General features: G+C 38.5%; 1 protein-coding gene across 1 annotated transcript in view; it reads right to left on the minus strand.

Annotated features, from left to right (window-relative positions):
- Nucleotides 1-13,499, minus strand: part of LOC111863234 (cytoplasmic FMR1-interacting protein) — a 41,333-nt gene that overhangs the window by 24,959 nt on the left and 2,875 nt on the right. Inside the window, exons 3-11 of the mRNA XM_023849353.2 lie at nucleotides 13,133-13,312; nucleotides 10,916-11,097; nucleotides 8,950-9,280; nucleotides 8,318-8,521; nucleotides 6,503-6,694; nucleotides 5,863-6,077; nucleotides 4,729-4,859; nucleotides 4,009-4,179; nucleotides 1,106-1,188 (exon numbers count right to left, since the gene is read on the minus strand). Coding sequence (XP_023705121.1) covers nucleotides 1,106-1,188; nucleotides 4,009-4,179; nucleotides 4,729-4,859; nucleotides 5,863-6,077; nucleotides 6,503-6,694; nucleotides 8,318-8,521; nucleotides 8,950-9,280; nucleotides 10,916-11,097; nucleotides 13,133-13,312 — 1,689 coding nt within the window. The remainder of the gene's footprint in view (nucleotides 1-1,105; nucleotides 1,189-4,008; nucleotides 4,180-4,728; nucleotides 4,860-5,862; nucleotides 6,078-6,502; nucleotides 6,695-8,317; nucleotides 8,522-8,949; nucleotides 9,281-10,915; nucleotides 11,098-13,132; nucleotides 13,313-13,499) is intronic.

Below are 13,499 nucleotides of genomic sequence, written 5' to 3' on the forward strand. Positions count from 1 at the left end.
CTTTTGGCTCAGTCTGGCATCCACGTCTGATTATGTGCAAAAAAGAACTTACTTCAGCTTCACCCCTAAATACAAAAACAAACTCCGTGGTTTCAGTCTGCAAGCAAACTATACCGACCTAGCGATCGCTGCTTGTCAGCGAAGTTAGTGCCAACTTTATAGAACAGAGGGTGTCACATGGTCAGCGCAACGAATCCCCACAGCTGTTAATTTCGGTTTTGTAGACCTGAGCTGCTATTTCCTTGAAATAGCTCCTCAATTATCCTCACGAGGCTGACTGGACCCTGTTCCAGACCCACTACTTCTCAGAAAATCTGGTACCACAGGGAATCGAATTCGGATCTCTGGATCTGTAGCCAGGAACCCTGACCACTAGACCACAGAGGCGGTCTCACCTCTATATAGTTAATTATTATAGAAATACTTCATATAATTAAGAGAAACATATCAGCTGTTCACACTGTCAAATACCACTGTATATGACAATGCAGTATATTTGATTTTGGAGAGAAACTCACTGCTGGCACTGGATTTCAACTACCAAGTAACCTCTGTAGGTTTACCCAAGAACAATGTAACAAAGCTTAAGAGCATATGGAGATGAAGCTCCACATATCCTCAGAACTTGGGACTAGATGGAGGTGAGTGGTAAGCTTCACCTTCCAGTTTCCTTCAGAATCAGGCAGAGCACGCTGGTGCTCACTGAACAGGAGACTACGTGGGCCCTAGAGCTATTCTGGACATGGTGATGAAGAAAAGAGTTCCCATTAACAACTAATGGGGATCATATCCCCAAAGTTCCAATCCACAGACAGCCATATTAACAAATGTTTTACTACAGCTCAATACTACCAATACAGAAATCACAAAAATTACATCCAATACATCCACAAAATAACATCCAAGATATAACAAATATAATTAGGGAAGAAATAACAAAAGCCAAAGGCACATATTTTCTAAACCACACCAAAAGCCCACATTAAATTCCTTAGCAATCATAACTTTTAATCTGATATTAACATAGGTTCATGGTATCTCATACAGTGCATCTAAATCTTGTCTTCTAACATGTTAAATACAAAATATTTTAATCTCTACTCACCTGTATTCTGCGGCCCATGGTCATCTCAAGATAGAACTCTCTATACCAAAGCTGGGACAGATCACAGCAATCTTGCAATGAGGCTAGAAATAAGATTCGCTTAATGTATCACTTCTAATATGGCAGGTCACACATAAAAAATGTACACTTCTCCCTTCTCCTTGTATTAATTTCAATCACAAAACAAACTCCGTGACCTGTAGTCTGCAAGTGAAGTATACCGACAAAGCGACCACTGCTTGTCGGTGAAGCTAGTGCCAACCTTTGCAGATAGTGTGTGTTGCATGGTCAGCGCAACAAATCCCCATGGCCGTTAATCTTGGTTTTCTAGACTGGAGCCGCTATTTCCTTCAAATAGCTACTCAATTATCCTCACAAGACTGAGTGGACCCTGTTCCAGACCCACTACTTCTCAGAAAATCTGGTAGCAGCGGGAATCGAACCCGGGAGCTCTTGATTTGGAGCCAGGAACTCTTGACAACTAGACCACACGGGCAGCCCAATTTTAATCATATTTTCTCTAAATATTATGTCAGTCAAAATTTGATTATGAAGAATTTTTGTCTTAATGTCCATAAAGAAACCCTGGGGTGGATCCCATAAGTGTGAATATCCATACTGTGTCATACTTCATTCAAGATTAATCAAATTTTCTGTGAAAATTATGTGCTGGCCAAAATTTTTTTGGATGGTAATTTTTGTCCAGTGTTCATGAAGAAGTCTTGTGTTGCAGTCCACATGCATGCATATCCATATCACGTTGTCACACTGGATTCAACTGTAAATGTCTCAATCTAACAAGTAAAATTACACTCTGGAAAGCAGTATTCACTTATCTGATGCACCACAACTTTCAGACAAGACCTATTTTAGGGTGGTAAAATGTACATAAATTACACAACTAAATACTGCAATAAGTTTGTGTCAACGTTTGACATTACCCTTGAGCCATGCGTTCTACTTAGGATCCGTTCAGCGGCTTCTCTTCCTACACCCCCCCCTTTTTTCCTTCTTCTCCTCGGAAGTTCTTGCGTCTAGAAAGTTCATCCGTCCTGGCCTATCACGTGATCCCCCCCCTCCTCTCCAACTGGTTCTGGTTTTATGGAGACAAGTAGGGTAGGGAGAGACGAACACTCTAGGACGAGAAGTCGGGGTAAACAGGTAACAAGCAAAATTCCTTTTGGGTGTGACCAGTCTAAATTCGGTTTTGGTGGGTTTCCCGTGAAAGTTTGGGACGAGGAATAGCCGTATTGGCGGTCTGGGGGCTATATATTTACATTTTTTGGTTGGCAAATATTGAGTTATTATTTTCTTGTGTGATGATGTATTCTATTATTTGTAAGCTAGATAAACTGTTAAACTAAACTGTAAGCTAAACTGTTAGCTAAACTATTGTGATCTATTATTTGTTTGTCAGAGAGTTATTGTATTGTATTCTATTATATTTGTTATATTAAACTTTTGTTACTGCTTGGACATCCCTTATATCTCAGGAGGTATTAAGACGCAACAGCAAGAATTAGGAGACGGAAGCGGCGTCTTCCCCTTGGTAGGAGGAAAGGTAAAGAGGGGAGGGTCAGCTCACCTTGAACTGAGGTGAATAGTGACACATTTACAAATGAGCACTAGAGATGTGCCTTTTGTAATACAAAATTTATTCCCTTAGGGTACACCTGATACTCAAAAAATGAAGCTATAATTTCTCAGACTTCCAGTGTGGTTATAAATTTGGGGGAGATACAAAATTATGTGCAAATTATGACTAAACTGAAAGGAAATTCACATAATACTGTCTTCAATTGGTTCAGTTAGTATCAATTATGGGTAACATAAAACCTGACCTCAACCATTTTATTCTTTTTACATCTTCCACTGTTTTACTTGCATGAAATAGTCCTAGGGACTACCTCCTAATTTTTGCCATAGCCGACTACTGGGTTTCGTTCTTGGGTTACAGTATGTTTCCCAAATCTCAGTTGTACTTACCAACCTGAAGTATAGATATGCTTTTAAATGAAGAACTGGAAATACATAGCTTACCTGCAAATTTATTGTGAACATTATTCTCTCTACACAAGCTTCATTTCTCAAAATGCATGTGGCCTCAACAGTTTCAATCACAGATGTTCTTTTTGGCATCTTTACTTTTAATATAAGCATACACAAAATAAATTATCATTCTTTGCTTGAAAGCACCTGTCCACTTACACACATTCTGGAACCATCATCAGTCATTGACTAGCAACATAACTTTCATGTCAACACAATACATCAGAACAACTAAAACTGTTAATTTTTCAAGCATGCTGGCACTGACTGTGAGAAGCTATTGTAAATGGAAGGACATTATAATATTCTGCAAGGATGGAAACGATCTTCAAGAAATGGAGTGGTAATACATATATCGCTTATGAAAATTTTTGTCTGATGAGTAAACTATGAGACATGGCATAGCTCAAGTGATTAGTCGCTGGCTTCCCAATGTGGCAGCCTGGGTTTGATCCCAGGTCTGGTCAAGTGGGATTTGTGGTGGACAAAGTGGCACTGGGGCAGGTTTTCTCCGAGTACTTTGGTATCCCCTGCCAATCTTCATTCCACTAAATTTTCCATCATCATAATCACCCGGGTCAGGCTACAATAGGCCAATCAGTGGCCGCCGTGCTGAGTGGACCCAGTTGGACTCCACCCCCCCCCCCAAGTGAATTTAAAAAGAATTAAAAAGAAACTATGAGACACTATTAGCTGTTTTCACTACTATCATATATAAGAAAGGTAACAATATTATAGCTCAGCATCAGAACAGAAATGGAGAATTTAACTGCATACCATTGGACTTACATATAAGCCTGTAAGATATACATACAGCAAAGTGCGTGATGGAAACTGAGATCTCCACGACTTACCGCTGAAGGCCAGCATGTAATTCCAGTAGAATGAAGTCTTGTGGAATTGATCAATTTGCACTAAGTATTGACCATCAATATCCTTGCGTAAAGTCCGTTTGCCACCAGATTTGTCCGCAATCAATGATTCCAACATGGTTCTCACCATGTATAGCTGTGTGGAAGAGGGCCCTATACAGACAAAATGAGGAACATCAGGAAGAGAACTGGATTTGTCAGAAACTTTTGTCAGAACACACAAATATGACATATATTCTAAATGCAGTTAATCCTTATCAAATGCATGGGTAAGATCCTGGAAAATGTCATATCTGGTACAGTTAGACATCTAAAAGGAAACTAATGTTCAGGGAATTTGAAAAAGAATTCTGTTATATATTTGTGCACTAAAAGCAGTTAGATCAAGCAGTAACAAGCATGAAGAACTGAATTAACTATCCAAAAGTGTGAATAACTACAAATTGGTACAAAGGATGGAGCTGTTGTAGAAGTGTGTTTCAGGGAAAGAGGTTAATGCTTCTGGCCAGTTTGGTGCTAATATGAACAACATATAAGAATATTTTCTTGTGTACAAGTAAACAAGAGTTGCAAAGGGGAATACATCACATAGTCAAAACTGTGGCGCAAAGGGCCATATCTTACAATGGTACAGTTTATTATCAAAACAGTAAATAAAACAAAAGTAAAATGGTGACATGTGAAACACAGCAAGTAACCCACCAACATTTCTGCGAGGTACTTTGATGCCAAACCCATTATCAGGGTCTTTCTTGCCCTTTAATGCTGGATCTGCCTGTGGTTCAACACCTCGCTGCCAATCCGCACAAGTCTCACGTACAGACACAATAATACTGCAACAGACAACCATCCTCATGGATTAGGATATTTGCACTGCTATGGTTTCCGATTATAAGATCCAACGTTAATATAAATAGCAAGTCCTAGAACTGGTTTTACCATCCTATCATAAATATTATATATCTGCCTCTTCTCTGGGTCATCATTAAGAACATTTCTGAGATATGTACATTTTTCATCCTTCCAGCATGTTTCTAACATACTGCTAGATATGAGATTCTCGCAGTCATGACTGTGAATTGTGTTCTCTTCTGCCATACAATGCAATGTAGTATGCACTGATGCTTCAGAGGTTATTCTGCTTGCTATCTGCTTCTTATTGGTTTCTTGCATGGCTTACTCTTTCGACACTGAAGGCACAAGCAGTTATGTCCTACAAAATGCTGCTGAACTTCCACAAGACTATATTATATTACATCTCAGAAGATAGTTCTTTTCTAACTACATTATTTGATATTTCTTCTCATATTTAATTATACATCTTTAGCTGTATGGACCATTTAGTGTCAAAGAAGATGAAAAGGTGATACATAATGGTGAAATGGAGAGGACTTGGAAGGAAACTGTAATGAATTATTTCAGATTACTAATACAAGAAAAAAAACTCTGTGGCCTGTAGTCCACAAGCGAACTATACCAACCGAGCTACCACAGCTTGTCGGCAAAGTTAGTGCCAACTTTTGTGGATAGAGGGTGTCATGTGGTCAGCACAATGGATCCCCATGGCTGTTAATCTAGGTTTTCTAGACCGGAGCTGCTATTTCCTTCAAATAGCTCACTTATCCTCATGAGGCTGAGTGGACTCCGTTCCAGACCCACTACTTCTCAGAAAATCTGGTAGTGCTGGGAACCAAACCTGGGACCTCTGGATCTGTAGCCAGGAACTCTGACCACTAGACCACAGAGGCGATCCTAGTACAATTAGGAGATATGTAAATCAACAAATACTGACCAGATAAATTCATGTAGACGCTGACTTACTTATGACATACCAACCTTCTAATAAGATCCTTTTTGTTCTTTATGGCTTTGCGGAGAGGTTCACGCAGCAACAGCTGTATAAAATCCTGCAGTTCAGCATAGATATTGCGACGGATAGCATCGGTAAACACAGTTTCCATTCGTGCCATGAGAACCTGTAAGCCTTTAATCATGGCTATTACTTCGATCAGGGCAAACTTTTCTTCATCTGTATAATTGTACCTTGTGGCCTGCAAGAAACATAGGAGACAAGTGTGAGTCCTGAATTTCTGATGTGGAATTGAAAGAGAAAAAAAAAAGTCTAGATCTGAGTGCTGATTCTTCTGTCTGAAAGATGATGATAAAAGATGAATTTTGAATAATATGGAAGGAATATATCATGGCCTACTTTAAGGTACTATCTGAACATTTTCCTGTATGATGTCCCCCCACAAAGAACTGAATCCTGGATATTCACAACACAGAAAACAACAGTGACATCTGGTTCACATGTGCCAAACTGGTCTTCAGTCATTTTATATCTGGAAATACTATGTTGCAAAGGTATAGTTACATTCTTTTAAGTATTTTGATATACAGATTAGCATTCAAGAGGCTCCTGAGGTATTTTAACACTTAAAAACATAAGTAAGCAAAATTGTAGTAATGTCTGTACCCTCTCATATTCCTCAGCCTCCTGAGGACATTCCTTGTTTTGATGGTGATCAGTAGGGTGAAGGAGCTTCCATGAGTACAGTTCTGTAACAACACTTGTCCATTCAGAAAGCAACTGAAGGCCACGAAGAGCTAAATCTGCTGTTTCTTTATTCTCTGCATCGCTTCGAGTCTCCTTGTATGTGGTAGTAACCTATAACATATTCTTGTGTTAGTCTCTGACATGCATTTTCAGTTATGGTGATTAACCAGTAAGGAAAAATAATTATGGTAGTGTACAAATGTCACCAACAAATATTGGGGCAAGTTAATTCCCACTCTGTGAATTATTGGTCATCTAGTACTGTTAAGGTACTGAAATCACAAGGGTTGCAATGGGCTAGACATTAAGTCTGACAGAAGGGACATTATGTGCACATCATATTTTAATGAGGGAACTTCTAAGAAAGCACATACCTGTAGACTGATAAGGTGATCAAGCTATGATACAAAGATGATTCATAGGGAAACAAATTATGAGGAAGGAAAGTGGAAATAAGTTCATATCATGTGTAATGGTAGAAAGTGAACATTCAGGTTCTACTGTCAGAGAACTGGGTAATAAAATTGCAGTTTTTAAGTGTGGTTTTGAATTTTTTTTTTTTTTTATGAATTGACAGTAAGAAATAGCAGTAGAGATTACTATAAATAAATCAATTAGTCAAATTTTGGTCTTCATTTATTGGCCTCTTGTCTGCCTGGTAAAGCAAAGGAATCCTCTCTGAGGTTGAAAATATTGAAAATGATGGCAAGAACTGTGGCCAGACAAGGAGGCTTACAACTGGTATCTGAAGTACATTTCTGGAGACGTGAGATCTGACAAAGCTAAACAATTTGCATCGTGACTAGACTAATGATTGGATCCATAACTTTTTCACCAAACGTCCAGCGTCTTAGTACCAATCCCCTCTTGCATTACACACAGGTTTTAAAATTTAAATCTGATGCTGCGATGACAATTTTGAACTGAAAATACTGAAAATGATGGCAAGAACTGTGGCCAGACAAGGAGGCTTACAACTGGTATCTGAAGTACATTTCTGGAGACGTGAGATCTGACAAAGCTAAACAATTTGCATCGTGACTAGACTAATGATTGGATCCATAACTTTTTCACCAAACGTCCAGCGTCTTAGTACCAATCCCCTCTTGCATTACACACAGGTTTTAAAATTTAAATCTGATGCTGCGATGACAATTTTGAACTGAAAAATGTTGTATTGCCAACCTCTTCCTGAGCAATATGCGCAGGCTTTATACTGATATATACTGGTATGTTATCCTAAAAATCCAAAGCAGCCATCATCAGTACTGGCCAAAGTTCATCCAAAGTCCAAACTAAAAGGAGAGACACTATTTTTGACACTGAACATTCATGTATACTTCTAAGTCTTATAATGCCATGGCAGTTGAGTTGGCTGCAATAAATAATTATTATTTTGCATTATTGTTTATTTTAAAGAGAAGTTTTAATCCCGAAAGCATTGTAGCAGTAGTACTTCATTAACTGTTCATTTTCAGTTTTTATATTTTTAGAATTTAAACAAATTTCTTGATACAAACATTACGGATTCTAAATCTAGCTCCAAAAAAAATCATATATCACTGAATCCACTGATCCATTATTTTGAGCAATGACCAAGACACTGGACATATGGATGGTCATTATCAATTCTGAACTGATTTTGACCTTTGACCATAACACATGTGTAAATTCAACTACCTACCTGCACTTGTCACATACATATTCAAGTACAGTGCGGGTCAGAAGACTCACCTCATTACTGTAACGTGCCAATTCACTGATGTACTTGACATGATCTTCTCTTATCTGCGGTAAATGCACCATAAGATCTGCTTGAGGACTGATGTTATTGGAACTGGACAGAGGCCATTTTGATGGATCAAAATGTTTACTGCGCTTAATGTAATTGAATGGAGCAATCTGCATATCACCAAATAAAGGAACCACCTCCAGATTCTGTGAATAAAAGGGCCTGTTGTTTTGATATGGAGCTGTTTTTTCTTATAAAAATGAAGATATTTTATACCATACTTACTTACTTATTCTCGGAGCTGAGCCCTTATTGAGGAGCCGCTAATTCTGCAGCTACTCAAGAATTTCCCAGCAATTTATGGAACCCGAAGGTTCATTACCGTGTTCACAAGAGCACTCCACTGGTCCCTATCCTGAGCCAGATCAATCCAATCCATCCCATCCCATCCTATCTCTCTAAGATCCATTTTAATATTGTCCACCCACCTACTCCGTCTTCCAAGTGGTCTCTTTCCTTCTGGCTTTCCACCAATATCCTATATGCATTACTCGTCTCACCCATTTGTGACAATGAATCACTCAGCTAATAAAATAAAATGACATTTTTCTTTATTTACAGATTAATTGTCTACCTTGAAAATGCGGTCTATCTTCTCTAGTTTCAGCTTCTTCTTCTGGTCAAGTTTGTTTATATTACACAGTTCACTGTCCATGAGAAACAGGCCAAACCCCATCACTTTGACCAACATGTGTTTCTCAGTAGGGGTCAAATACATTTTTGTTTCAAACATATGAACACAAATGTTGACCACATCAGCCAACAGCTCTTCATAGCCAAGAATTTTTTCTAAATTTTCTTTCACAGTATCTCGGATCTTATTCTGTGTTGCTAAGAACATGGAGAGGTTTTGGGACTCCTGAAGAGTTTGTGAATCTGCCATAACCTTCAGGAATTGTGCAGCCCTGTAACAGAAAAAATATTTCTGAAATCAAAGACAGACATCTGGCACTGTTATGACATAATATTTAAAATTACAGTAAACCTTCCACTTTGTATTTATGATGGACACATATAACTAAATTAGGAATGCTGAAATTGGAATTTTAGGAAGCTTAATGTACGTCTGTTTCCAGATGGAATAGAAATTCCAAGAAAAGTGCCACTTGTAACCATATGTCACTGGGGTGACGTATGCTCCAGTGAATGAATTTTCATGAAAATGAATGGCGCTATCAATAATAAATCTTATAACATATGGATATGATTAGTGATTTTATGCTATATTTACAAAATGTGCTAATATTTTGGGGATTCTTAATGAAGCCCAAGCCTGAAAAGATTCCTTTACACCCCATCACAATATCATATCGCCAATTTATGTAGGACAGAATTAAATTTTTATTTTATCTTCACGGAATTCAGAACCAAGCCTAACAGAATCTGCAGCAGAACAATTTCACAATATACTATGTATTTATACCTCTTCAGCACAAATGCACTTATACTCCTTTAGCACAAACCTGTATCATCTATGTTTTAAAATTTGTTTTACTTATGCTTATAACACCCAACATACATAGAGTACAAGTTAAATTAACTCTTTAAAGCCTGTAATTCATGTACATAATATATAAGTACACAGTTCCTACCTCACAGGAAACACATTATATCTCTGCTACAAAGGCAAACTAGTTAATGCTGCTTAGGGGAATAATTGATGGTTATTGTGAGAATCACATAAGACACATACAAACAATCAATGGAAAAAATGCAGTTTTTATATATTGAAGTAGGTCACACCTCTGGGCTTTAAACAGTTAAGCCCACCTGTCACCTACTTGAATTTGTTAGAAAAATAAAGGGGAACTGTATCTGTTTCAACCACATTAGTGCAACTAACAGACAACAGTTAGTTCGATTGCATCTACATTCTGTTTGTGCAGGAGGTGTAACTTGTCGATCAAGTTACACAACAGAATAGGACAGAATATATATTCCTGGCACATTATACTTTTTACTAGCATGATTAAATGACTTTGAGGAAATAGTTGGAATGTCAAAATTGGGCACAATGGTAATAAATCTTGAAACCTTCTAAAGTAGTAATAAACATACCTAACATTCACAACACTGATGGTACAGGTTAGCTCATAAACAAAACAAAAAACAAACTGTGTGGCCTGTAGTCCGCAAGCGAACTATACCAACCGAGCGACCACCGCTTGTTGGCGAAGTTAGTGCCAACTTTTGCAGATGAAGGGTGTCATGTGGTCAATGCAACAGATCCCCATGGCTGTTAATCTCGGTTTTCTAAACTGAAGACACTATTTCCTTGAAACAGCTCCTCAATCATCCTCATAAGGCTGAATGGACCCCATTCCAGACCCACTACTTCTCAGAAAATCTGGTAGTGCCGGGAATTGAAACAAGAACCTCTGACCACCAGACCACAGAGGCGGTCAGATTAGTTGCTAAAAGTAAATATAAAGGCTCATGGGAAATCAAGTGAACATCAATATGAAACAGTTAAGTTCTGTTTTAAAATTCTAGATTTGTTTATACACAAAAATCATGTAGCATCTAATACATGAACTTACCGCCTATATGTTGAGTAATCATTCTTGACACTGGATTTCATATTTTTAAGCTCATCCAAAACAGCAAACATATTTATAAACTTGCCAAGTGTCAAGAGATATGCTTCTGAAACAAAGTCTTTTCTTTTCTCTTGATGACATAATCTCTTTACTTCTGCAGAGAACCTCTCAATAGCCTTTCTCTGTAAGTGAAATTCAAATCTTAATATGTTAATATGATCATAACACTTTCGATTAAACAACATAACAGAAACCAGACTAATTTTCTGCCTCTAATAAAATCTTAAAATCCACCTAACAAGGACGAATGTGAAGGTTTAAGCCAAATCTGGAATAAATATACTTTCTGAAAGTGTTCCTTCTGATTTTACACACCTGAACATACTGACTGACTGACTGACTGACTAATGCCATGGAGCTGAGCCCTTCTTGAGAAGCTGCCAGATGTGCAGCTACTGACAAATTCCCCCAGATGTTATGGAACCTGAAGGTTGACTACCATGTCCACATAAGCCCTCCACCGGTCACCATTCTCAGCCAGATCGATCCAGTCCACACCACCCCACCCCACCCTATTTCTCTAATATCCATCTTAATATTATCCTCCTTCCCATTGGTATCTTACCTTCTGATTTTCCCACCAAAATCCTTTATGTATTCATATTCTCCCCATGTGTACCAGATGCCCTGCCCATCTCATCCTCCTTGAATTGTTCAATCTAATGAAGCTCGTCATTATGCAATTTTCTGCAGTGTCCTATGGCTTAATCCCTCTTTGGTCCAAATATTCTCCTCAGTGCCTTGTTTTCAAATACCCTCAGTTTATGTTCTTCCCTTAATGTCAGAGACCAAGTTTCATACCCATACAAAACCACAAGCATAATTACAGTTTTGTACATTCTCATTTTTTCATTTTTTGACAATAGATGAGAAAACAAAAGGTTCTGAACTGAATGGCAGCAAGCATTACCCGAATTTTGTCTCCTCTTAATTTCCTCGTGAATCAAATTTTGATTTGACACCTGGTAGCACAGCTGGTTGAGGCACTATGCTACAAGCTGAAAGGTCATGGATATGATTCCGGATGAGGTCATTTGATATTTCAATTGACATAATCCTTCCAGCTGCACTCTGGCCCTGGGGTCAACTCAGCTTCTAACAGAAATGAGTACCAGGAATTTTCCTGGGGGTAAAAGGTGGCTGGGGCATAAGACTGATAAACTTACCACCATCTGTGAGCTGATTGTCTAGAAAATGTGGAAGCCTTAACATCTCACAACTCTATGGCCCTCCATGGCATGTTACAGGGATACTTTTACCTTTTTTTAATAAAATTTTTATTTGTTATTGCCCTTCCCATATATTTGAACTGTGCCACATTTTCAAAGTATCTATTGGCCATCTTTATATTACGATTTTGCCATCTTTCACAAATTGTTTGGTCAACACTTTGAAGAGTATCATCACTCACTATGAATGTCCTGGTGACCACTTTGCTTTTCAATGTGAATACCTGTCTGCCCATCTTTGAGCCGTCTACACCACTGCCTTAGAGTTCTTTCACTCATTACATTTTGGCCATAAACCACCATGCATAATTCACAATGAATTTCTGCAGCACTCATGTTTTTATAAGAAAGTGGATAACAGCACAAATTTTTTGGCTGGTTGGTTTATCAGTTGCAGGATACATCATAAAGAGACCACAGGGAAGACCAAGGCGTAGGTGGGCGGACCATATTAGAAAGGATCTTAGAGAGATAGGATGGGATGGTATTGATTGGATAGATATGGCTCAGGATACGGACCAGTGGAGGGCTCTTGTGAACACGGTGATGAACCTTCGGGTTCAATAAATGCTGGGAAATTCTTGAGTAGCTGCAGAATTGGCGGATTCTCCAGAACGGCTCAGCTCCATGAGTAAGTAAGTAAGTAAGTAAGGATACATCATAACTCACTCTGTAGTGACAACAACAAACACTAGATGATCAATTATGTGATGGTTTACAATGCAATGAGTCATCTGACACTACCTTGCATGCACCAGTACCCCCTGCTCCTACATCAGTTACCTACAATAAAGAAAGGTTACTTTCTGAATAGCCCTCATATATCCACCATTCAAGTATCTAAACTATGAAAGAAGCAAAGAAGCAAAACACTAAGACAGAAAGAACTGAAGGCTGTGGATGTGTACTGCCTTATGCAATCACTCACCTGAAAGTACATGAAGTTCAGAAGTTTGTTTACCTCTGGTGCAAGTACCTCTACCGTCTTCTCATATATCTCGACACGATTTGGCTGCTCGTTTGACTTTGGCTGAGGAATGGCACGTGAACAGCAGCGCCATGTGTACAGCATCACAGCATGACCTAAGCCTTCCTCAAGAAGCTCATTCTGTGCAAACACGGATATTGTTACTAAGAGAGAAGAAGTTTAAAATATTATGGCAGAATATTACACTTCTACATAAAAAAGGAAAGATATTTCTGTGCTGAATTAGTTAAGCACTACACCATGAAGGTGTATGGGGGCATGATGGTATTGATCCACGACGAAGCAGATGGCTGCTCACGCTGGTTCC

This window comes from Cryptotermes secundus, unplaced genomic scaffold, assembly GCF_002891405.2.
Source record: "Cryptotermes secundus unplaced genomic scaffold, Csec_1.0 scaffold688, whole genome shotgun sequence".
NCBI classification, from domain to species: domain Eukaryota; kingdom Metazoa; phylum Arthropoda; class Insecta; order Blattodea; family Kalotermitidae; genus Cryptotermes; species Cryptotermes secundus.